The sequence below is a fragment of the Heteronotia binoei genome, chromosome 17 (assembly GCF_032191835.1).
Source record: "Heteronotia binoei isolate CCM8104 ecotype False Entrance Well chromosome 17, APGP_CSIRO_Hbin_v1, whole genome shotgun sequence".
NCBI lineage: Eukaryota > Metazoa > Chordata > Lepidosauria > Squamata > Gekkonidae > Heteronotia > Heteronotia binoei.
The window spans coordinates 34,815,828-34,840,268 of record NC_083239.1 but is presented as its reverse complement, the minus strand read 5'-3'; the positions used below and the strand labels follow the sequence as shown (position 1 = coordinate 34,840,268).

The 24,441-nt window shown below is 45.1% G+C and overlaps 2 protein-coding genes across 2 annotated transcripts; one reads left to right on the top strand and one right to left on the bottom strand.

Annotated features, from left to right (window-relative positions):
• Positions 1 to 853: 853 nt before the first annotated feature.
• Positions 854 to 1,927, bottom strand: LOC132585789 (free fatty acid receptor 2-like). Its single transcript, XM_060257671.1, has one exon. It carries the CDS (start codon positions 1,925 to 1,927, stop codon positions 854 to 856), a length of 1,074 nt encoding a protein of 357 aa, XP_060113654.1.
• An 18,654-nt stretch (positions 1,928 to 20,581) lies between these two features.
• LOC132585788 (free fatty acid receptor 2-like) lies at positions 20,582 to 21,579 on the top strand. The gene is given in 2 exon segments (XM_060257670.1): positions 20,582 to 20,801; positions 20,804 to 21,579. Coding segments are annotated over 2 exon segments (996 nt in total).
• Positions 21,580 to 24,441: the final 2,862 nt, after the last annotated feature.

Here is a 24,441-nt window from a genome sequence, read left to right as displayed (position 1 = left end):
AAAAAAAAAGGTGCCGGAGCTCATTAGCCCAACTCATTTTCATAATTCATTTGTATATGCCACAGACCTTTGACATCACCGAAAGGTGCACTAAATTATATAAGCTCTACCTGAAAATGCTTCTTGAATTATAATGGTCATAACAAAACCTTATTTCCACCGTGCTTTTTAAATTACTTTCTCCTCTGTGGCCACAGTGGCATGATGAAGGTTTCCATCTGTTTGCTTTATATGTTTGGGTTATTTTCCCTTTTTTTTTTTTGGTGGGGAAAATATTAGAAGGTTTGTCAAATCTTAAGAGTTCAGCAAAATTCTCACAGTGGGGTTGAATAATGGAGCCCATAAGCAGCTATTTTTTTTTTTAAAAAAAAGGAAGTTTAAGAAAGAAAAAGCACAATAAAATGTAGAGGTTCCAGAGCTCTGCTCCTGTGATCTCCTGCCCAAAATGAGGCCTATCTCTAGCCTTGGAGAAGTTGTGGAGAAGGCAGTCCTACATTTTGATGTGTTTCACAATCCATTCCAGCACAAACAAGAATTCACATTTTAAAATCCAGAGGGAACGATTTCACATTTATTGTATGAAGCCAAATCTTGAAATTCTGGGAACGAATTTCAAGATTTTGCATAGGTGAGGGGTATGAAATTAGATGAATTGACAGTTGTGCTTAAAAACAAAAAGCAGGAATGCACAGGAATGTAGTTCCAGATGGCTTGGCATCAGGGGGTGTGGCCTAATAGGCAAATAAGTTCCAGCTGGGCTTTTTCTACAAAAAAAAGAGTCTTGATTGATAGACTTTGAATCACTGTGCACTCTGCTTTCAACTCTGTACTAGAGCCAGGTGGCCGAGCTTTCCTAATGCTCCCTGCACTGTGCATGCTCTGGACTGACCTCAGCTTTGACTGTACAAGTCTTTGCACACTGGTCCAAGAAGGTTTCTGTTGGGATATCAGCTCCTTCTTGCACGCTCTGCAGATGAGAACCAGAGCATCGGCTGGCGTCTGCTCCTCCACCATCATCTGTAGGATGTTTAGAGCAGGGGACCACAGCCTGGAGCTTGCAGCACAGGCTGCCCCAGCAGTCCCTCAAGGTCCGTCGGATGGCCTTGGAAGAGAAGAAGAAGATGAAGGGATCCACGGAGGTATTGAGGGTGCTGAGGAGGAAACCTTCCACTCTCCACGATGGACTCCGTTTCTGGATGAAGCCCACGATGTGGGAAATGTTGTACGGAGCGAAACAGATGGTGAAATTGAGCAACGTTGCCACAGCCAGGCCCATGGCCCGTCGCTTCTTGGCAGCCTGGACTTTGGAAAGGGAACTCAGGATGCGGATAATGTTCACATAGCAGAAGAGGGTGATGATGAACGGGGGGCAGAAGAAGACAAGGCACAGCTCCAGACGGAGAGCGAGAATAACATGAAACTGCTCAGGGGAGAAATTCTCAAAGCAACGGGAGCTATTAGCTGAGTACGGAAGGCTCTCATTGGAGCCTCCATGCCTGAAAATGTAGACAATGCTGCAATGGAAGAAACCCAACAACCAGAGCACAATGATGACCACTAGAGCATAGACAGGCCTGCGATGCAACTTGTATTTGATGGGATATGCAACACCCAGGTAGCGGTCCACACTGATTGTCATGAGGGAAAGGATGCTTTGGTACATGCTTCCGTAGAAGCAGCAGCTGGTGAGAGGGCAGAGGGAGGGGGGGAGAGGCCAGATCATGTGGGAAGAGACTTCCACCATCTTGAAGGGCAGAAAAAGCAGAAGGAGAATATCAGAAAGGGTCAAGTTGAACAAGAGGAGGTCTATGGGGGTTGGCTTGCGACGCAGTTTCACCAGGAACGTGTAGAAGGCCAGGAGGTTGGATGGGACACCGATCAGGAAGGTAAAGATGAAAATGACAAGGACAACGGTCTCTGAGGCCATCCTCTTAGCTTCTGCAAGGGAAAAAAGGGATCATCAGCTTTGGAAACAAGACAGGCGATTTCTTTCCTACATCTAACAGGGAAATTTGAGGTGAAGACTAAGAGTTCACTTGGGGTCTTCTCCTGCATTATTCAGCAAAGGTTATTCTCCCTTCCATGAGACTTTGATTCTGCTCCATAGTAATAGCAAAAAATATTTAACCCAAACATTAGACATGACATACTTGGGTGGTTTTTACACTTCCTATCTTTGTCAAACACTTTCCAGTAGCTTATCAGCCACAGAACCCGCAGGTGTTGCACAGGATGCTGGTTAATGTTCTAGGGCATCTGTTGCCCACTCAGCCCTCAACTGAAACACCACACAAGTTATGGGTTAAACCAGGGGTGGAATTCTAGCAGGAGCTCCTTTGCATATTAGGCCACACCCCCTGATGTAGCCAATCCTCCAAGAGCTTACAAAAAAGAGCCTTGTAAGCTCTTGGAGGATTGGCTACATCAGGGGTATGTGGCCTAATATGCAAAGGAGATCCTGCTAGAATTCTGCCCCTGGGTTAAACTAGGAATTTGATTTACGTATAAGTTGATCTGCACCATTTCATTACATTTAAAGCACAGGTTGCATTGAGCTTGCAAGGCAAGTTTCCTAACAGGGCAAACCCACCCTGCCTCAGTTCATAAAAGGGGGGCACATCCCTGCCCATAACTGCAAAGCCTTAAGGCTCATCATATGCTTCCCCAACCCCAAAGGGGCCCTCAATTGGATCATCTGGATTTAGTATTGTCATGTCCAACTCAGGAAACATCTGGGGACTTTGGGGGTAGAGCCAGGAGACTTTGAGGGTGGAGCCAAGAGCAAGGTTGTGACAAGCATGGTTGAACTCCAAGGTAGGGTTGCCAGGTCTGTGGTTGGAAAATACCTGGAGGCTTTGGGGGTGGATCCTGTAGAGAGGTGCTGGAGAAGAATCTTGAGAGTCCCTTGAACTGCAAGAAGATCAAATCAGTCAGTCCTAAGGGAAATTAACCCTGACTGTTTCCTGGAAGTTCAGATGGTGAAGCTGAAGCTCAAATTCTTTGGCCACCAAATGAGAAGGGAGCACTCACTGGAGAAGATCCTGATGCTGGGAAAGACAGAAGGCAAAAGAAGAAGGGGATGGCAAATGATGAGATGGCTGGACAGCATTACTGATGTAACTAATACAAATATGAGTAGACTTTGGAGAATGGTGGAATACAGGATGGCCTGGTGTGACCTGGTCCATGGGGTCGCATAGAGTCAGACTCGATTGTGTAACTGAACAACAACAACCTGTAGAGAATGAGGTTTGGGGAGGGGAGGGGCCTCAGCCTCTTCAAAGCAGCCATTTCTGCAGGAGAGCTGATCTCTGCCAACTGGAGATCAGTTGTAAAAGCAGATCTCCAGGCCCCACCTGGAGGCTGGCAACCCTACCTGGATTACCAAGCCTCTAGGTACTTAGGGTTGCCAATCCCCAGGTGGGGGCAGGGGATCCCCCAGTTTGGAGGTCCTCCCCCCACTTCAGGGTCGTCAGAAAGCAGGGGTGGGGGGAGGGAAATGTCTGCTGGGAACTCTGTTATTCCCTATGGAGATTTATTCCCATAGAAAATCATGGAGAATTGATCTGCGGGTATCTGGGGCTCTGGGGGGGGCTGTTTTTGGGGGGTAGAGGCACCAAATTTTCAGTATAGCATCTAGTGCCTCTCCCCAAAATACCCCCAAGTTTTAAAAAGATTGGACTAGGGGGTCCAATCCTATGAGCCCCAAAAGAAGGTGCCCCTATCCTTCATTATTTCCTATGGAAGGAAGGAATTGAAAAGGTGTGCCGTCCCTTTAAATGTGATGGCCAGAACTCCCTTTGGAGTTCAATTATGCTTGTCACAGCCTTGATCTTGTCTCCACCCCTAATGTCTCCTGGCTCCACCCCCAAAATCCCCAGATATTTCTTGAATTGGACTTGGCAACCCTATAGGTACTTGATTTGAAGACCCCCCCACCACGGATATCTCAAAGTGCTTACTAGCTCGAAACTCCTCCCAAACCATGCTTTCCCCACCCTTGTAAGGGCCTAGCCTGTTGTTCTAGGCCTAGTTAGGTCTTGCCTCCTCAGACCATGAAGAGCAGGCAAAAAAAAGGCCCCCTCATTTCCAATTTGAGTGAGGCTCAGCCCCACACTTTGCTAATCCCATATGGTCTTAAGAAAAAATGTGGGTGGGGAGCTCACTCTGGGCTGGAATGGTCGGGGAATGGCAGTCACCATCAGACTTGGCCAGCTAGCCAACCTTCAATTGGCCAGTGCTCCTGCACTGAGCCTCGATAGGCTCCTCCCACCCTTGAAATTCCATCTGAGGAGGGAAAGGGGCAAACCCCTGTGCCTGCTCCAAGGGCTGGCATCAGTTTTTCATGAAGAATACTGGCGAGGCTTGTGTAACAGCCAGTTGTCCCCAAATGAAGGGTAATCTAGAATACGCTCCATAGATCCCTGCAGCTGCACATCACAAGGGAAGTTGTGTCATATAATCAAGCTGTCCTTTGGAATCTTCTCATTCAAAAGCTGCTGACTTAGCAGTCATTGGAACAGCAGCTCTCAAAAACAAAAGCATGCACTGCGAAAAACCAAGAGTATCCTTTAATATGGGCACATATGCTATCAGTGAAACCTAAAGCTAGTTTCAGCAAATGAATCACACAAGCCACATCAATGCTCCCCAGGCTTAACACTCATGAGGACCACTGTGGATTACCTTTTTTGGCTCTGATCTACTTTAATTTTTAATAATAACAGCACTGTATCACTTTTCTCAAGAACCAAGGTATTTAATTTTTCCCATAATATAAGTAGTAAGATCCAAGTGGGCAGCCGTGTTGGTCTGAAGCAATAGACTCCTACTTTGTTCCATAATATAAGTAGTAAGTTTGCCATTTCTGCTGAAATTCTTTCAGTGGTATTCTATTTAGTTAGCTTCGCCACTGTTGCATATTCAGCTAGTTTTTCTTTCCAGACCTCTATTGTAGGACAGTCTTCTGTTTTCCATTTCATTGCAAATGTGTTACTCTAGCAGCTGTCAACATATATCTAAGTCTTGTGAAGTTCTTGTCTGGCAAGATTGCCAATAGCATAGACTCTAGTTTCATCAGGAATTTGGGTTTTAAACTATTTTTGGATCTCTTCATGTATATATTTTCAATATATTTTCATCTTGGTACAGGTCCAACATGTATCAGTTTTCACTAAGTGCATACATGCAGACCCATGCAGTAAAGCAGCAATGAATGGGGATGGATGGGAATTGTCCAGCGTTTGTTTTCTCATTCTAATTTGCTTGTGCAAACACTGGATAACCCAGGCTAGCCCAGATGTCAGAAGCTAAACAGGGTCAGCCCTGGTTAGTGTTTGGAAGTCCAGGGTCGCTACATAGAGGCAAGCAATGGCAAACCACTCCTGGACAACTCTTGCCTTGAAAACCCCATGAGCGGTCACCATTAAGTCAGCTATCACTTTAGTAATTAACATTTTATTGGAGTTTTCCAATACAAAAAACAAAGAAGAATGCAAAGGAAAAAGGATGTAGATAACATTGCAGTGCAGTAAATAATATTGACTATAGCTAAGTAAGAAATATGTGTAAACAAGTTATAAACAGTGTTGGGTAAGAACATAACAGCCGCATTAAGTATAAAAAAGAAAATAAAATATAGGAAACATAGCAAGTAGATTAACAGCAAGTTATGTAAGATGCCATAATGAATCAATTACAGAATTTAAAGAATATCAGCCTAAAAAGTAATGTATGCTATTAATATTATAAAGGGTACCTTCTGCAACAGTAGTGTGCACCTTGTGCAAGATGTAGACCACGACTAGCACAAACAGAGGAGGAAAGAAGATTTTTAAAGGGGAAAAGAATTAGAAATAGAGCAAGTTGAGATATTCTGAGTTGTATGGTTGGAGATCATGAGTGGCTACATAATCTACAAATGAAAACCATTTTTCCATGAAATGTGAGTTTTTAGTGCAAACTTCAGAGTGTTGTATGTGAGCAGTGATTCTTTTTCCATGATAAGGATGTCTCAGATTTTGGCAAACCAGCTTAAGAGAGAAGGAGGCTATCACTTGATGGCGTTGTCTACCACCAAGGACATTTTTTAAGTAATAGCATCTAAAAAAGGTAAAGGTAGTCCCCTGTGCAAGTACCAGTCGTTTTCGACTCTGGGGTGACATTGCTTTAACAACGTTTTCATGGCAGACTTTTTATGGGGTGGCTTACCTAGTCATCTACACTTTCCCCCCAGCAAGCTGGGTACTCATTTTACTGACCTCAGAAGGATGGAAGGCTGAGTCAACCTGGAGCCGGCTACCTGAACCAGCTTCCACTGGGATCGTGAGCAGAGGGCTCTGACTGCAGCACTGCAGCTTTACCACTCTGCGCCATGAGGCTCTTAATAGCATCTAGGAGGGGTGATATTTAGTTGATTTTAATCAGGGCTTTTTTTGTAGCAGGAACTTCTTTGCATATTAAGCCACACACCCCTGATGTGGCCAATTCTCCTGGAGCTTACAGCAGGTCCTGTAAGAAGAGCCCTTTAAGCTCTTGGAGGATTGGCTACATCAGGGGGTGCGTGGCCTAATATGCAAAGGAGTTCCTGCTGCAAAAAAGCCCTGATTTTAATTTATCTGGCCTATCAGTATAAGCTGTTCAAAGCCAAGAATGGATTCATTAAACTAACAAAGTAACTGCAATCAGCTCCAAGCTTCTATAGCAAACCAAAGCTCCTGATTTTAAATCCACAGCACAAAGCAAAACTGTCATATATTGGATACTGGACACAATCCAGAAAATGTAACATGCTTTGAAACTGCCTCAAGCAGGTTTACAGGAGAGAGGGCATACAGAAATTTTCTTAATGAAGTAAGAGAGACACATGCCAATGCCTATATCTCTCCTAGGATCAACAAAGGGATTTAGACATGTTGAAAACTGACTGAACCATGCTCCAAATAAGTAATTTAGAAGGGTATACATAGGATGCCTCCATTTATGTTCATTTAATCCTTTATTTTTTAAATACCTTTTATTTTCTTCTTTGATACCCTGCCTTTCTCCTCAGCAAGGCTTTTTTTGAGCAGGAATGCAGTTCTGGCTGGTTTGGCATCAGGGGGTGTGGCCTAGCATGCAAATGAGCTCCTGCTGGGCTTTTTCTACAAAGAAAGCCCTGCTCCTCAGAGAAGGTCCATGTGGCTGGCAGAGGCCACAGCACAGGAGGAGTGGAAAATGGACAAGGAAGAGGAGGAGGAGAAGGAGTGACTTGGCAAGAAGTTTGATGGCCCCTGGAATATCTTCAGTGATGGACAAGCAGCAAGAAAAAAGCCTGGAGGCTACATCCATGGTTCTTGAGCAACAGTATAGTCCTGAAAGCCTCGATATAAGGAAGAGGAAACAGATGAATTTGAAGAAAGCTTTAGAGAAGATTAGAGAGCCCCATGGCATAGAGCGGGTAAGCTGCAGTACTGCAGTCCAAGCTCTGCTCATGACCTGAGTTCGATTCTGGCAGAAGCTAGGTTCAGCTAGCCGGCTCAAGGTTGACTCAGCCTTTCCACTCTTCTGAGGTTGGTAAAATGAGTACCAGCTTGCTGCGGGTAAAGTGTAGAAGGCAATGGTAAACCACTCCGTAAAAAGTTAAAACTGAAGTTCTTTGTAAAGTTCCTCCCATTCAGTCAAATTTCAAAAGTGAAAGCTCAAAAAGCGCTGAAATTCTCCCTTCCAGTGGTGCGATGCTGCCCAATTTCAAATGTGAGCAAAGTTTCATTTGAACGTAACCATACATGATTCCAGGGCTTTTTTTTATAGAAAAAGCCCAGCAGGAACTCATATGCATATTAGGCTACATCCCCTAACATCACCATTGTTTCACACAAAAAGCCCAGCAGAAACTCATTTGCGTATTAGAGCACACTGCCTGATACCAAGCCAGTCAGAACTGAGTTCCTGTGCATTCCTGCTCAAAAAAAGCCCTGATGCAAAAACGAAAGACTATACCTCTTCTCAAGAATACCAGTTCAAACATTTTGGAGGCTCTTCACCTTTCCCTTTATTGGAGAAAGGCGGACCTGGTGTTGACACTTTATTTTAATCTGTCACTGAACACATTTTGAAATAAATACTTTGAAAGAATATTCCTTCCAAAAGCAACTTCTAATCTCACCTGTATCCTAGATGGCTCACTCTCCACTCGCTCTCCAAGAGGGGTCTGCTACAGATGATTCAATAGATAAGGCACACAGGGCCAGATCAAGACATGATGAGGAACTAGGCTGCGTTGTACTTATGAGACCCGCAATATTGACCGTCTCCCCCCCAAAAATGGGAATTTAATATTTTTATAATCTTTTTTTTTCAATTTAAAGTCCTCTCTCATAATCTGAAACTGTTGCTTCATTAGTTTATGAGTAAATCCATCTATGAGTTTATGTTGTTTCTTCCAAATACCTGTGGATAAACATATTCACACACTTACCGCAAAAACCCTGAAGGCTCCATTCAGTACAGGAAGGATAGCAGGTTTATGTGATGTTATAGAGGAAGCAGGAAGCAAGTGTTCCACTCAGAATAGAAAAAGGTACATTTAAAAAAAAAAAAAAAAAGCATAATTCAGTGAACCCCTTATGGTTCCCTTTTCCAGAAACTGATAAGAATGACAATAGGCAGTCCACCTGTTACCTTAGCTTTGGAAACAACTTTTCTCCAACATGTCCATAGAATTAGACCCCTTCAGAAGTGGAAGATCTAATAAATCTTAAGGTCATAGGTCATGGTGTTGTTTCACTTTAAAGATACTGATTTTTAAAATCATGTTTAAAGAAATAGATTTTTCCAAGACATTTTTTCTTCCACTATTCTAAAAAAAAGTTGCATATCATGAGTATCTGGCAGTACTTCCCTGGTTACCTTTACAGTTCTAAGTAATAGGCTAACTTCCTGATTCCTCAATTTCCTCCAAAATGCCACATAAGCTGGTGGCCTTTCCTATACTAGATGCTTCAGGGCTTTCTTTCTTTTTTTCAGGTTTAAGGTTTTTATTAATTTTCCATAAAAAGGGAAGGGGGATAGAAATAGGATAAAAGTGAAAGATGCACAGATGAGAAGAGAAGATAAAGAAATAAAGATCATACATTCTGCATATTGATATATCACTATAAATAACAAGACCATAGAGTATTCCAATAGAATAGACTCAGAGTCCAAGTAGCTATTGTAAATTCACACCTGTATTTATCTAAATTGGATCATATTCTCAAAATATAGCATAATACACCGTAAAAATTCACATCGCCAATTTAATTCACAAACTCAGCCTGTAGTGTCCAACCAAACATATAATGGCTCCCAGTGTTTTCTTGCTCATTCTTTGGATTTTGCCACCAAGTAATGAGGATAAGTAGTCCATCTCAGCTGTCTCCAATATTTTCCCAAACAGTTCTTGCCGCTTCAGGGCTTTCTTAGAACACATCTGTCCAACAGCTTTTGGAAGGCACTAAGTAGAATTATCATCCAGAGTGATTCTTCCCATCCTTGAAGACAGAGTAGAGACCCGCCAAACTAGGATACAATACAAGTAAGATTCACAATTGCTTCTGGAATTACTTAATTCATTAATTTATTCAAGGAAGTCTAATTATCACATAAGTTTTTAGGCAAAATAATAGAACTCTGAAATTAATTAATAAATTGCATCCTTTGAAAAATGTATTGGTAAGTGTCAAAATAAAAAGTCACCCGTAGGATCCTTAGAGGGATTTAGTAGGAAATGAAAATCTCCCACTGAGGTTCTTGGGAAAAGCTTCTTCCTTCTATTTGGTATCATGCAGAGTTGAGCTGAAATGAAATTCTGCACCCATTTGAAAAAAACTCTGGACTCTGGTTCTAAATGAAGCAATTGTTCATAATGATTCAAAAGCTGACATATGACCTGATTTCCCCTATGCAAAAATTCCTTGGCTCCAAATTTCATCTTCACACAATTAGCATGAAACCTTTACCACTGAATTGTAAATCTAATTGTTTGTCCATGTTGACATGAGCTGAGTACACTTCCTATGGCTTACAAATATTGAAATCAAACAAACGAACCTTTAATGGCATACAATAAACAGGGATAACCAGTCCAAGAACTAGACACCCAAAATGTAAAGAAGGCCACCACCAACAAGAACCTACTGAAATTTAAAAAAGGCAGAGCAGGTAGACAGAATATATCTATATATTATATTCTCTAGTCCTTAACTTCCATACACATGAGAGAAACTCAGCCATAGATGCAGTGATTTCGGGGAACTTGTCAGATAACAAAAGGGCTAAGTTATTACTGGTCAAAGGTTTTGAAGAGGGGAGAAGAGGACAAATCCAGTAGTGGCACAGAGAAGAGTAACGAGAGCAGCGAAAAAGGATATGTTGTACGGAATCAGGTTCCCAAAGAAGCAGGAGCAAACTCTTTCCTTATAAGGAATATCCTTATATCTGCCTTTCAAGACAGCCAAAGGGAAAAGATTAAATCTGGCAAGCTCTGTGATGTAAGGAATTCATCAGGTTGGAAAAATACTGTGCCATAGAATCTTGTGCGAAAGAGAAGCCACAAATACTTCTAAATTTTGATCACCAGACATTGCTCCAATGTGTTCAGGAGTTACTTGACCTACAGATATGAAAAAGTGATAGGGCAAATTCCCTCACTATGAAAAAAGTTTCCTTTGCTGATTTTGCCAGATCTAAAGTAAAGGTAAAGGTAGTCCCCTGTGCAAGTCCGTTTCCGACTCTGGGGTGGCGTCGCATCACAACATTTCCATGGCAGACTTTTTACGGGGTGGTTTGCCATGGCCTTCCCCAGTCATCTATGCTTTACCCCCAGCAAGCTGGGTACTCATTTTACCAACTTTGGAAGGATGAGTCAACCTTGAACTAGCTACCTGAACCCAGCTTCCACCAGGATCGAACTCAGGTCATGAGCAAAGAGTTCAGACTGCAATACTGCAGGGCCTCTGAACCAGGAGATCCAGGGTTATCAGAAAGTGAGGGGACTGAATGTCCACTGGGCACTCCATTATACCCTATAGAGACCAGTTCTCAAAGAGTAAAATGCAGAATTGATCTGTGGATATCTGGGGCTTGGGGGGGATAGGCTGTTTTTTGAGGTAGAGACACCAGATTTTCAGTATAACATTTAATGCCTCTCCACACAAAAAAAAGTTTCAATGGGGTCCAATTCTATGAAACCCCCCAAAAGGTGCCCCATCCTCCATTATTTCCAATGAAGGGAAGGCATTTTAAAGAAGTGTGGTCCCTTTAAATACGATGGCCAGAACTCCCTCCAGAGTTCAATAGTGCTTGCCACAACCTAGCTCCTGGCTCCACCCCCCCCCCCCAAAGCCCCCTGGCTCCACCTCCAAAGTCTCCAGAAATTTCCTGAGTCGGACTGGCAACTCTAAGTGGAAAGCTGGTAGGATCTAAACCAGAGGTGTCAAACATGCAGTTCAGGGGCCAAATCAAGCCCCTGGAGGGCTTTTATCAGGCCCCTGAGCAACTGGCTGCCATCTGCTTCCTTCTCCCTCTCTCTTGCTTCCTTCTGCATTACAGCTTGCTTTGCAAGGCTTGCTCAATCACACAGGAGCTACGGAGCAAAGCCTCTATTTTCTCCATTTGCTGAGGCTGCTCCCTTAGGGAAGAAGGGTGGGAGGCAGTGCTTGCTTTGCCAGGCTCTCTCAGTTGCACAACAGAGCTACCAAGCCAAGATTCTCTTCCTTTTATTGGCTGAGGCTCCTCCCCCTCCTGGTCTCCTAGGGAAGGAAGGAAAGAGCCAGAGCTTCCTTTGCCCAGTTTCCTGGATCCCATGCGAGAAATACAAAGAAAGCACCTTTAAGACCAATGAGTGCTAACGTTTTAAGCATGTTTTAAGTTTTTAAAAATATATGCATATTTAATTGTGTTTGTCTGTGCCCTTTATAAAGTGTATATCTCTGCTACCTAATCTTAAATAGGTACACACATGACCCAGCCCAACCTGACATGGCCCGGCCCAACAAGGTCTCATTTATGTCAGATCTGGCCCTCATAACAAATGAGTTCAACACCCCTGATCTAAACCATGGTGGTGGTGGAGGGCGGAACAGTCCTATAAACCATCTTAGCCACTAACCATCCCACCAGCCATTCTCATGGATCAGCAAGGACTTAACGCCGTTAGTTTGCTGTACTTTGCCTTCCAAAAATGGGGAAATGGTCAAGCACCTAGAAAGCGGCAATCTCAGGCTGCCATGGTCTCGTCATCTCACCATTTTGTAAGCCAGAGTCCATGGATTTCTGAAAATTGGCCCAGATTGCCACAGGTGTCCAAATATCTTTACGGTGCAATCTGTTATAATAGCAGTGTAGTGTTTTGTTTAGCAGTGGGTGATGCCCCATGATTGCTTCTTCATCAGGACAGGTGGCTGCACTTTTGTTAGGCTTAAAATGTGGCCTCAGTAAAGTGTGTATGAAATACCTTTGAATTACAGTAACCTTCTGGTTTTGGTCTGCTCTCCTGGAGCTGCAGAAGAGGCTGGGGGAGGTAGGAGAGCTGTCAGAGCTGCTGGACACATCACTTCCTGATTGTGGCTTTGATAAGGTGCTATTTTTTTTTTCAAGCAACCCTCGCTTGCTGAGCCAGCTCCATCTGCCAAAATTAGCAAGCGATTATCATCGGCGATGCTGGCCAGCATCAGCTGGGACCTGCAAATGCAAAGATCTGATATATTTTTGAAGTTCTGAAAAGACACGGTGAAAAAAGCATGCTTGTGAAAAAAGTCATTCCAAGTAAGTTCCGTTTGACCGCTCCAGCAGTTTCTCGATAAAGCGGTGATCGCTGATAGTCCTTCCCAGATTCCATTGCCTCTTTTTTTAGGTTTCCTGGGTGGCTTGCTTCCTCCTAATATGATAGAGCAGCCTGCTGTGTTCCCTGCACTGCACAGTATTTTTATAGTGCATTTGATCAGACTCAGCTGACTGCTTTCGGAAGGCAGAAAGGAGACCTTTGGCTGGGTCACCCACAGAAGGCTTTGGTTGTACTTTTCCTGGGAGATTGAATGGAGCGGCTGTCAAACACACGTAAGATGAGAAAATCTTCTGGCATTAATATTTAGAAAGGCAGGCAGACAAATCTTGAGACACACGGGATTTTTGCGCTATAGCAATGGTTCGCTGCTCAACTGACTTGTCTGCATTGGAAAATTCAGTTACAAACAATTGCTTATATCCAACCATGAGTGGGTGTAGCCATAGATAGGCTGGTTGCAAAATCTGTTAGTGTACTATATATAGTCACCGTTGGTGGAAACGTGTCAGAATGAGTTAACAATCTTGATGTGAAGTCTCATGAAACGAGTTAATGCCATGTTCATCACGGTCTGATGAAATTTTGCACGCATTTGACATTTGGCAAAAAATTTGCCATTCAAAGATGGAATTTGACGGTTCTTTTCCAGATTTCAGTTTTAAACTTTAACTGTAGGGGGGGGGGGTCCACATCATGGTAGCATTGAGATTAGACCACTGTAATGCACTCTACATGTGTCTCTGTTCAAGTCAACTTGGAGACTGTAGTTAGTGCGAAATATCAGAGCTTTGTTATTATTAAGAGCTAGAAGGAGCATGCATATTACTCCTGTTCTCAGTCACTCTATTGGCTGTCCATTCAAGGTACTAGCTAACATACAAAGCCTTCAAGGTCTTTCCCATCTTATCTGCAGGACCATCTCTTTCTCTATGCTCCACCACAATAGATTCAGTCATCTGCAGGGCTGGTCTTGCCACTAGGCAAACTAGGCAATTGCCTAGGGCACCGGCCTTCTGGGGGTGCCAAATTGGGTGCCCAAATGTGACTTGGTGATGGTATTAGTGCAGGGGGGGGCACCAGTACACAGTCTTGCCTAGAGTGCCAGAAAATCTAGGGCCAGCCCTGGTCACCTGATTATGGTGGAATTCACTAGATTTTTTTAGTCTAACTATAGGTCCAAACCAGGCAGACAACTGGGTAACAACCATAGAGTTTTTTTTGCCAGGCAAATACTGACCACAAGAATGAATCTGCAGAGAAAATCATACCATTCCATAGTGTTCCTTTCAATTATATTCTTAGGTTACATAGCATTGTTCATGAGCAAAAGCTATAGCTACAGCCAGAATCAAAACTTAAGACTCTTCAGTAAATTTCCACTCCAGACCACCACATATATTCCAAGTGCCTGCTACATTCTCCTGGAGTTGTCTACCCAGATGGTCTTAGCTGACTTCCCTTGATCTGATTATTTCTGCACTTAGAACATATGTGTTCTCTTGGGGCCTGCTTTCTCCAGCAGAAGCCCATTTGCAAACTGCAACATTACTAAACATGTTGCTGGCTAAGCTGAGTTTCTTTTTGGCCACCATACCCAGTTGTTGGCCCTCTATAGGAACTGGTTGGTCACCTTGTGAGACAGGATGCTGGACTAAGTGGACCATTGGTCTGATCTATCAGGGCAGTTCTTATGCTCTTATATTTTTTTTATAGTCTGGTCATGTGCAGAACTCTTTGGTGTAGTGGTTAAGTGTGTGGACTCTTATCTGGGAGAACCAGGTTTGATTCCACACTCCTCCACTTCCACCTGCTGGAATGACCTTGAGTTAGCCATAGCTCTGGCAGAGGTTGTCCTTGAAAGGGCAGCTTCTAGGAGAGCTGTCTTAGCCCCACCCACCTCACAGGGTGTCTGTTTTGGGGGGAGAAGATTTAGGAGATTGTGAGCTACTCTGAGTCTCTGATTCAGAGAGATGGGCAGGTTACAAATCTGCAATTCTTCTTCTGTTAGACTGAGTGGGTCTTCCAAGTGCTCAACATTGGTTAGAACCTACTTTTTCTTTCTTGACAGTGATGGTTCTTTTGAAAATGTTCTGTAATGTGCTTTTGGGAGGGAAGGCAGCACTGTACAGCAGTCAGTGTGGATCGCTACCTGACCGTCGGACATCCTATCAAGTACAAGATGACGTGCAGGCCAGTTTATGCAGTCACGGCCAGCGTCTTTATCTGGCTGCTAGTTTGCTCCCATTACGGCACTGAGATTCACTAAAATAGTTTTGATTGCAATATGTATATATATATTAATTAAAAAAATGGAAGCCCATTTCAGTGGAAGGTTAATACTGGATTATTCACAGGAATTTGAGCCACACAGTGGATAGTACACTTGGATGTACAATCAGCCTTTTGTTGTTACAGCTTTGAGAAAACAATGAAGAGGCGAGGAGATTGCCCCCCAAGGACGAAAGAATGAGACAGACACCAAGTGTTGGAATAAAATTGGGCCACTTTATTAATTAACTTCATAAACAGCAAGGATACCCCACCAGAGGCGGCCTGGCCAGGGCTAGGGGTCACCGCGACCGCTCCCCTGCCATATAAGGCGAGAGACCCAGCCCCCCGGCCAGAGCTGAGTGCCTCAGCTCCCTCCGGGCAGGCCCAGCAGGGAGGCCCGCACCAGAGGGCCCAAACCCAGACGCACGTCTCGCCAGAAAGCACCCTCTAGCCGAGTCTCCCGGCAGTCTGCATTCTCCACCCGGGTCTTCAAACCCCAGGATTGATCATGCCAGACCCCAAAGTCCCCAAAAGGGGGATGCTTCACAGTCCTCCCCGGGCCGCATAGTGCCCTAAACCCCAAAAACCTGCCACTACTAAGGCCAAGTCTCTACTTAGGGCTTAGCACCCACCGGAGGGCCCAAAGCCACCCGCAACCCTTGCTGCAAATCTCTCAGGAAAAGTATATTACCCTTTTCCGAGAGATGGACCCCATCTCCTCTGTAGAGGTCAAGACATCTCACCATAATGTCCGGATGGGGCAAATAGTGGCCCAACCCCTTCTCGAGCAACTTTGTAAGCTCCTTACTAGCCTTGTACCTGGCCCTTTCTACAGCTGTGGGGTCCAAAGCACAAAGCCATACCAGGCGGGGCAGCATGGCTGACCACACTATGATGGTCCCCGGCCATCGCTCCCGAATGTGCAAAAAGGCAGCAGACCTGGCCATTGAAGGCCACGGCGCCCCTGCCACTCAATAACAGTGTGCTGGCTGAGTCCCAGCTGAGAGCCCACCGTAGTTCTCTGTGCTTGCAGAGCGGCCCAAAACACGTGGTTATGGCCGCAGATGAGAACTTGGCTCCAGCTCTTCTGGCCAGGAACAGCAGCATCTAAAAAGAAAAAACAGTTAAACACCAACCGAACAAACATTCCCAAAACCCAACTCATACACGGCCTAAGCAAAGGCCACACATAGGCCTTATAGGCCAATGAATGCCCTATAACCTAGTGCCTTGCTGGCAAAAGCCAGCGCCGACAGACACCCCCTAACCGATCACACCGCTAGCCCTTTACCTCGCAGCGACCCCCAGTAATGGAGCAAATGCTCCACCAGGAGGGGCCAAGCCCTGCAATACCCTACCTCTACCCGAAAGTCCTCAAACTGCTGCACAACCCGTTCATAAGACTTCTGAGTACTAGGCGCAATGGCTAGACCTATCGCTCTGCATGCCTCGGCTCTCCAATCAGCCATAGCTCCTGGGGCATTGCAACCGGCCCTCTGCCGGCCTCCGGAGCCAGCTGATGAAACCTCTCCATCTGCTTACGAGATAGAGCATCAGCCACCCCGTTACTCACACCTGGAACATGCTTGGCTAAAAACAAAATGTTAAGCCGCAGACAACGCAGAGTGAAGGCCCTCACCAACCTCATAACCCGCTGGGATTTGGATGAAAGGGAATTAATGACATGGACTACCGCCATATTATCACACCAAAAATGCACTGTGTGATTGGCCATATCCTTCTCCCACAGCCAAACCGCGACTAAAATGGGAAAGAACTCAAGAAACGTAAGATCTCGGTTCACACCTATCAGCGCCCAGGAGTCAGGCCAACTATCCACACACAATGTCCACAAAAGTAGACCCCAAAACCTAACAATCTCGCAGCATCAGACATGACCTGGAGCTCAGCTTCCAGCCTCAAATCATCCCTCCAAAGAGACTCCATTAAAGGACTCCAAAAATTCCTGCCAAACCTCCAGATCATCCCTCATGCTGCGTGTGACCCTAGTTCTATGCTGAGGCAACTGTAATTCTGCCATAGCATTGCACAGAACCCCCAGCTCCTCAGCCAGCTCACCAGGCGTCTTCTTGGATACCATCCCCAGAGGAGAGACTCTAAGAGTACTCACTGGAGGACATGAAAAGGGGGCCCAACACCCTTCCTTCACCTAGCTCCTTAGCAATTTTATCTCTAACCACGTGCTCTAGACCCAGCACAGACTTAAGGTAACTTAAAAGAAACAGAACTCTAGGCCCATGAAACGGGATCCTAACACCAAACCATGGTGGCAAACCTATGGCATGGGTGCCAGAGGCGCCACTCGGAGCCCTCTCTGTGGGAACACATGCACGCTCCCTCGCCCCCCCCCCCCCCCCCGCACATGAGGCTCTTGAGTCATATCTCATTGAAGCTCCTCCTCTCCCCAAACTCAAGCTCCTTCCCCCAAATTTCCAGGAATTTCCAATCCAGACCTGGAAACCCTAACTGGGCCTCCTTCAGAGAGACAACGGGCACTCCAACCTTTTTGAGCTCATGGGCACCTTTGGAATTCTGACGTGGGGGGGTGCAACCACAATGCAGCCCCCAAGCACAACACACAGAGGAAAATTCCTTGCAGGTGTTCCTGCAGTTTTAGGGAGGGGGTTAGATGGGACCCACTAGGGCAGGGGTGACCAAACTTGCTTAACATAAGAGTCACGTAGAATAAATGTCAGATGTGTGAGAGCCACCAGACACGAATGTCAGAAGTCTTGAGAGAAGGAAGGAAGGAAGGAAGGAAGGAAGGAAGGAAGGAAGGAAGGAAGGAAGGAAGGAAGGAAGGAAGGAAGGAAGGAAGGAAGGAAGGAAAATGGGTGGGGAGGGGGAGAGAGAGGTGGAAAGAAAACAACTTGAACTTTAAATGCATTCTACAAGTCACTGGATGGCTTGGCTTGAAGAAGTGGTTTAAAGAGACAAATGCCTTCTCTGGTGGGGGCTTTAAGAGCCATGCAAGGTGTGTGAAAGAGCCACATGTGGCTCCTGAGCCACAGTTTGGCCACCCCTGCACTGGAGTGATGGGTATAAGGCAGCTTCATGTTTTCATGTGGCTAAGACCTGGTTGCGTGTCATATTTCAAAACTGTTGTGGCACAGTCCAAGCCAAAGGGAAGAAGAGAGCATTGGTGTGTGGCCATGGGGGGTGGGAGAGATCAGGACCTTGAATCAAGCACATTTTTTTAAGGGATGTGGGTTTATTACAGGAAATGTTGGATCCCACTAATCTGGCAGAAACAGCAGCCAGGATCGCCTCTGGTTTAGGAGTGGAAAGGGAGGAACTGCAGGCTTCCTTGCTTTCAAATATGATGCTTCTGATAGCAGTATCTGAGCAGAGCCCTTTCAAGCTACAGGGACCATAAGGCAAATTGTTGATAAGCTGTTTTTGAACTGTTACATTGCTGTTCTGGTTTCTCAGAGCATCCCTGACAAGTATATGTCCAGCCGCTGCTTCAAGACTGCCAGTAAGGGTGTTGATTGCACTGTTGAACAACTCTTACTGTTAACAAGTTTTTCCTACGCCAGTCCTCTCCTCTGCTGCCAGCAGGAACAGCTCCCTGCCCTCCTCTAAGTAGCAGCCCTTCTAATACTTCAAAAGAACAATCATGTCTCACCCCTCAACCTTCTCTTCTCTAGACTGAATATCCCCAAGTCCCTTAGCCTTTCCTCATTGGGCTTGCTCTCCATGGTTACTTGGAAGTAATCTACAGTGAGCACTGTGGCACCTACTCTCTACACATGCACAGGATTCCAGTTTTAGTTTCAAGAAAGAAGACGATATTGGATTTATATCCCGCCCTTCACTCTAAATCTCAGGGTCTCAGAGCAGCTCACAATCTTCTTCCCCCACAACAGACACCCTGTGAGGTAGGTGGGCTGAGGGAAGCTCTCCCAGAAGCTGCCCTTTCAAGCTCTGTGATAGCTATGGCTGACCCAAGGCCATTCCAGTAGCTGAAAGTGGAGGAGTGGGGAATCAAACCCGGTTCTCCCAGATAAGAGTCCACGCACTTAACCTCTACACCAAACTGGCCCTCCTTTCTCACATCAGACTTTCTAGTTAATACAATTCAGACTATCCCTGAAGTTTCCAAGGGTAGCCATGCTGGTCCATAGTAGAACAATTAGATTCGAGCCCAGGAGCACCTTAGAGACCAACAAAATTTGGGGGATGGGGCACAAGCTTTCCAGCATTAGAGCTCCCTTGATTAGATAAAAGGAGCTTTGACTCTCAAAAATCTTGTTCTCTAAGGTGCTGCTGGACTCAGATTTAGCCATATAAATCAGTGGACTTCTTTCATCAATTTAATTTGTTAACTAACATCATGTATCCCCTGCCTTCCTCCCCCAAAAGGACACTGAAGTGGTTTGACACACTCTCCCCTTCTCTTTTATCCTCACAACGAACCTATGAGGTGGATTAACTCAGAGTATATTATTGGTCCAAGGTTTCCCAGGAAGCTGCCAGGGCAGAGTAGGCATATGAATCAGGACCTCCCAGATCTGTTTTGGACACCCTAACCACCAGCTCCTACTAAACACACTATATTTTAATGTATTCTTTTTCCCTAATGGCAAACTAGAATGATGTTTATAATGTATGTTACATGTTCAAAAGTAAATGAGGTGGACAGAAACACCTCTGGGAAAGGCATGTTCCCAGTTTAACCCAGACTTGCAAGCAACAGAGCAATGAACAGCCTCCATTTATTGCCTTATGACACTCTCACCATCATTCTCCCATTCTGACATATTACTATTTTGTTGGTTTCCTAAGCAAATGCTATTGAGACCAAATGTTCTTTCAGTTTGTTAATTTCACCATGAGTTGTTTTTTTCTAAACTAAAACCTCAGCATTCAGGTTAAATTGCTGTGTTGGCACTTTGTGATAAATAAGTGGGTTTGGGGTTGCAGTTTGGGCACTCAGTCTTTAAAAGGTTCGCCATCACTGCCCTAGAACATTAACCAGCTTCCTTTGAAACACCTTTGGGTTTGGTGGCAATCTGTGGGAAACTGACAAATACAGGAAGCGTGAAAACCACCAAAATATGTCATGGCTCATCACCCTTTGCAGGGTAATCAGGAGAGGACCACAGGTAGAAGAAGAAGAAGATATTGGATTTATATCCCACCCTATACTCTGAATCTCAGTCTCAGAGCAGTCACAATCTCCTCTACCTTCCCCACACACACACACAAGAGACACCCTGTGAGGTAGGTGGGACTGAGAGAGCTTTTTACAGCAGCTGCCCTTTCAAGGACAACTCCTGTGAAAGCTATGGCTGACCTAAGGCCATTCCAGCAAGTGCAAGTGGAAGAGTGGGGAATCAAACCCAGTTCTCCCAGATAAGAGTCCACGCACTTAACCACCAAATTCTTGACCTTAGATTTTCCTGTAGGATGTAGGAAAAGAATCGTCTGCCTTATTTCCATAGCTAATGATCCCTTCTTTCCCTTGTAGAAGCTGAGACGATGGCCTCAGAGACTGCTGTCCTGGCCGTCTTCATCTTTACCTTCTTGATCGGTGTCCCATCCAACCTCCTGGCCTTCTACATGTTCCTGGTGAAACTGTGCTGCAAGCCAACCCTCATAGACCTCCTCTTGTTCAACTTGACCCTTTCCGATATTCTCCTTCTGCTTTTTCTGCCCTTCAAGATGGTGGAGGTCTCTTCCCACATGATTTGGCCTCTCCCCCCCTCTTCTGCCCTCTCACCAGCTGCTGCTTCTATGGGAGCATGTACCTCAGCATCCTTTCCCTCACGTCAATCAGCATGGAACGCTACCTGGGTGTTGCATATCCCATCGAATACAAGTTGCATCGCAGGCCTATCTATGCTCTAGTGGTCATCATTGTGCTCTGGTTGTTGAGTTTCTTCCACTGCAGCATCATCTACATTTTCAGGCATGGAGGCTCCAACGAGAGCCTTCCGTACCTAGCTAATAGCTCCCATTGCTATGAAAATTTCTCCCCTGAGCAGCTCCATGTTATCTTCTCTCTCCGTCTGGAACTGTGCCTCATCTTTTTCTGCCTCCCTTTCATCATCACCCTCTTCTGCTATGTGAACATTATCCGCATCCTGAATTCCCTTTCCAATGTCCAGGATGCCAAGAAGCGACGGGCCGTGGGCCTGGCTGTGGCAACATTGCTCAATTTCACCATCTGTTTTGCTCCATACAACATTTCCCACATTGTGGGCTTCATCCAGAAACAGAGTCCATCGTGGAGAGTGGAAGGTTTCCTCCTCAGCACCCTCAATACCTCTGTGGATCCCTTCATCTTCTTCTCTTCCAAGGCCATCCGACAGACCTTAAGGGACTGCTGGGGCAGCCTGTGCCACGAGCTTCAGGCTTTGGTCCCTGCTTTAAACATCCTACAGATGATGATGGAGGAGCAGACACCAGTTGATTCTCTACGTCACATCTCCAGAGTGGACACAAGGGAGCTGACGCCCAGAAAGAAGTCGTCTTAGACCAACCTGCAAAGACTTATCCAGTCAGTACTGAGAGTTGTCCGCAGCAAACACAATGCACAGCACATTAAGAAATCTCTGCATTGAGGCAGGCTATCAACCAGGGCTTTTTTTGTAGCAGGAACTCCTTTGCATATTAGGCCACACACCCATGATGAAGCCAATCCTTCAAGAGCTTATAGTATGCCCTGTACTTAGAACCCTGTAAGCTCCATGAGGATTGGCTACATCAGTAGGGTGTGGCCTAATATGCAAAGGAATTCCCACTACAAAAAAAAAAGCCCTAATCAAACCAGGTCTCTGAACATCCTCCATGCCCCAGTAGGAATCATTGCCATGATGTCCAGGCAGGAGCGCGCACACACAAACACACACACAATGCAAAACACACACAAAAAGATAAATCTCTACATCCTAGTTCTCTCTCAGAGTTGAAAGCAAAGTTCACAGTGATTTAAAATGTGGCAACTCATCTAATTCCACACCAAGCGAAATATTGAATTTGGTTCCCTGATTAAAAATTTAGTTTCGTACAAAATATTTGTGAAAACTTTTCCTCAGCTTTTGAATTTGTGAAATCTTGTTCATGTTGGCACAGATCCTATGATAAAGCAAAATGTAGGGCTACCAATTTTGTTCTCCACTCCTGATGATGCTGGTGATGATGATGATGATATTGGATTTATATCCCGCCCTCCACTTTGAGTCTCTGAGTGGCTCACAATCTCCTTTATCTTCCTCCCCCACAGCAGACACCCTGTGAGGTGGATGGGGCTGAGGGAGCTCTCCCAGAAGCTGCAAGTGGAGGAGTGGGGAATCAAACCCAGCTCTCCCAGATAAGAGTCCGCACACTTAACCATTGCACCAAACTGGCTCTCAATTAAGAGCTGCTAGATCTATAGACATGACAGTGTGATAAGGGAGACATTTCCCAGACTAACCACCTTCTAGGTTTTTGTTGGCATTGTGAGGTTTTCTATGAGTGTGCTATCAGTGCAATTATTATACACTTACATGTTTCCTCCATTTTTTTTCACCATCTGTGCACTGGTTCACATTCACATTGCAGATTGGTTTCCCACTTTTTCTGGTTATTTTTGTACATGTGCTGAAGCACTGCAGTGATTTAGCATCCTCAAGGGGGATGACAAATCTTCTTACTAGTAAATTCCATATCCGCCACACCAAATGTGAGAGTCATACCTGGTGTACATGTCTCACCAGGGCTTTTTTGTTTGTTTGTTTTGGGGGGTTTTTTAGCAGGAATACACAGGAACGCAGTTCTGGCTGGCTTGGTGTCAGGGGGTGTGGCCTAATATGCAAATGAGTTCCTGCTAGGCTAAAAGCCCTGTGTCTCACCCCTTATTGGTTGCCTCATTTGCTGCATTTGAGTGTTCTCTCTCATCGCTCCCCCCCTCCAAATTTTGAATTCTTTTACTTGACTTGCATCAGGTGCTTGGAGCACACAAAAGCTTACGTTCTGAATAAAACTTTGTTGGTCTTAAAGGTACACTTGACTCCTGCTTTGTTCTACTGCTTCCGGCCAACACGGCTGCCCACTTGGTTTTATCTACAGCTCACAAGAGTTGGGGGTGGTTTTTTTAGGCTAGCTGCATGCACTGCAAAGATGTATTTTAAATTATTAATTAATTAAAATGTTAATCTTGCTGCAGCTAATGTTATACCGTATTATCATGTTATGAATTGCATTATGGTTTTATGACAACCTTTAAGCCACCTTGAACTTGCTTGTGGGGTAGGGTGGGATAAAAACTGTAAAAAATAAAGTGAAAATGAAAATATTTGAAAATGGCATCCAAGGATGTGCTAGAGAAGTTGCTCTTGAGTGTGAATGAAGGGATGATAAGGAAGGCAGCGATTGGCTGCTAGTGCCAGGTTTCCCAGTGGGACTAACCATTTGTTTCAGTGCAGACGCCTCCAGCGCTAAAATGCGGAAACACTGGCATGCAAATTTTTAAAATGCTCACTGTCCAACCCCACTCTTTTGGGAAGATATGTTCTGATTCGAAGCAAGAGACTATCTTGCAAATTCAGGGCTGGCCCTGCCATGAGGCAAATTAGGTTTGCCTAGGGTGCTGGCCTTCTGGGGGGGCAAATTGGGCACCCCTCATGTGACTTGGTGACGTTATCAATGTGGGGGGAGGGGCACCAGAAGTTAACCTTGCCTAGGGTGCCATACAATCTGGGGTTGTCCCTGTGCATGCACACAAAAGCTTATACCTTAAATAAAACTTTGTTCTGCTGTTTCAGACCCACACTGCTTCCCACCTTTTATGGTTCGGTTTAAGCAGCAGTACTGCAGTACTGTGATCTGAACTCTTTGCTCACGACCTGAGTTCTATCCCAGCGAAAGCTGGTTCAGGTAGCCGGCCCAAGGTTGACTCAGCCTTCCATCCTTCCGAGGTCGGTAAAATGAGTACCCAGCTTGCTGGGGGGATGTGTAAAAGACTGGGGGAGGCAATGGCAAACCACCCCGTGAAAAGTCTGCCGTGAAAATGTTGTGAAAGCAATGTCACCCCAGAGTTGGAAACGACTGGTGCTTGCACAGGGGACCTGTCCTTTCTACTATTGGTGAAACACTGCCATCTGTCTACAAATATATGCATAGCATCTGGGTCGCTTAACTATGTATGGTCATGGAATTATAGAATTAAAGAGTTGGAAGAGACCTCCAGGGCCATCTAGTCCAACCCCCTGCACAATGCAGGAAATTCACAAACACCGCCCCCTAAATTCACAGGACCTTCATTGCTGTCAGATAGCCATCTAGCCTCTGTTTAAAAACTTCCAAAGACGGAGAGCCAGTGCCGGATTAACAATTAGGCCAAGTAGGCACTGGCT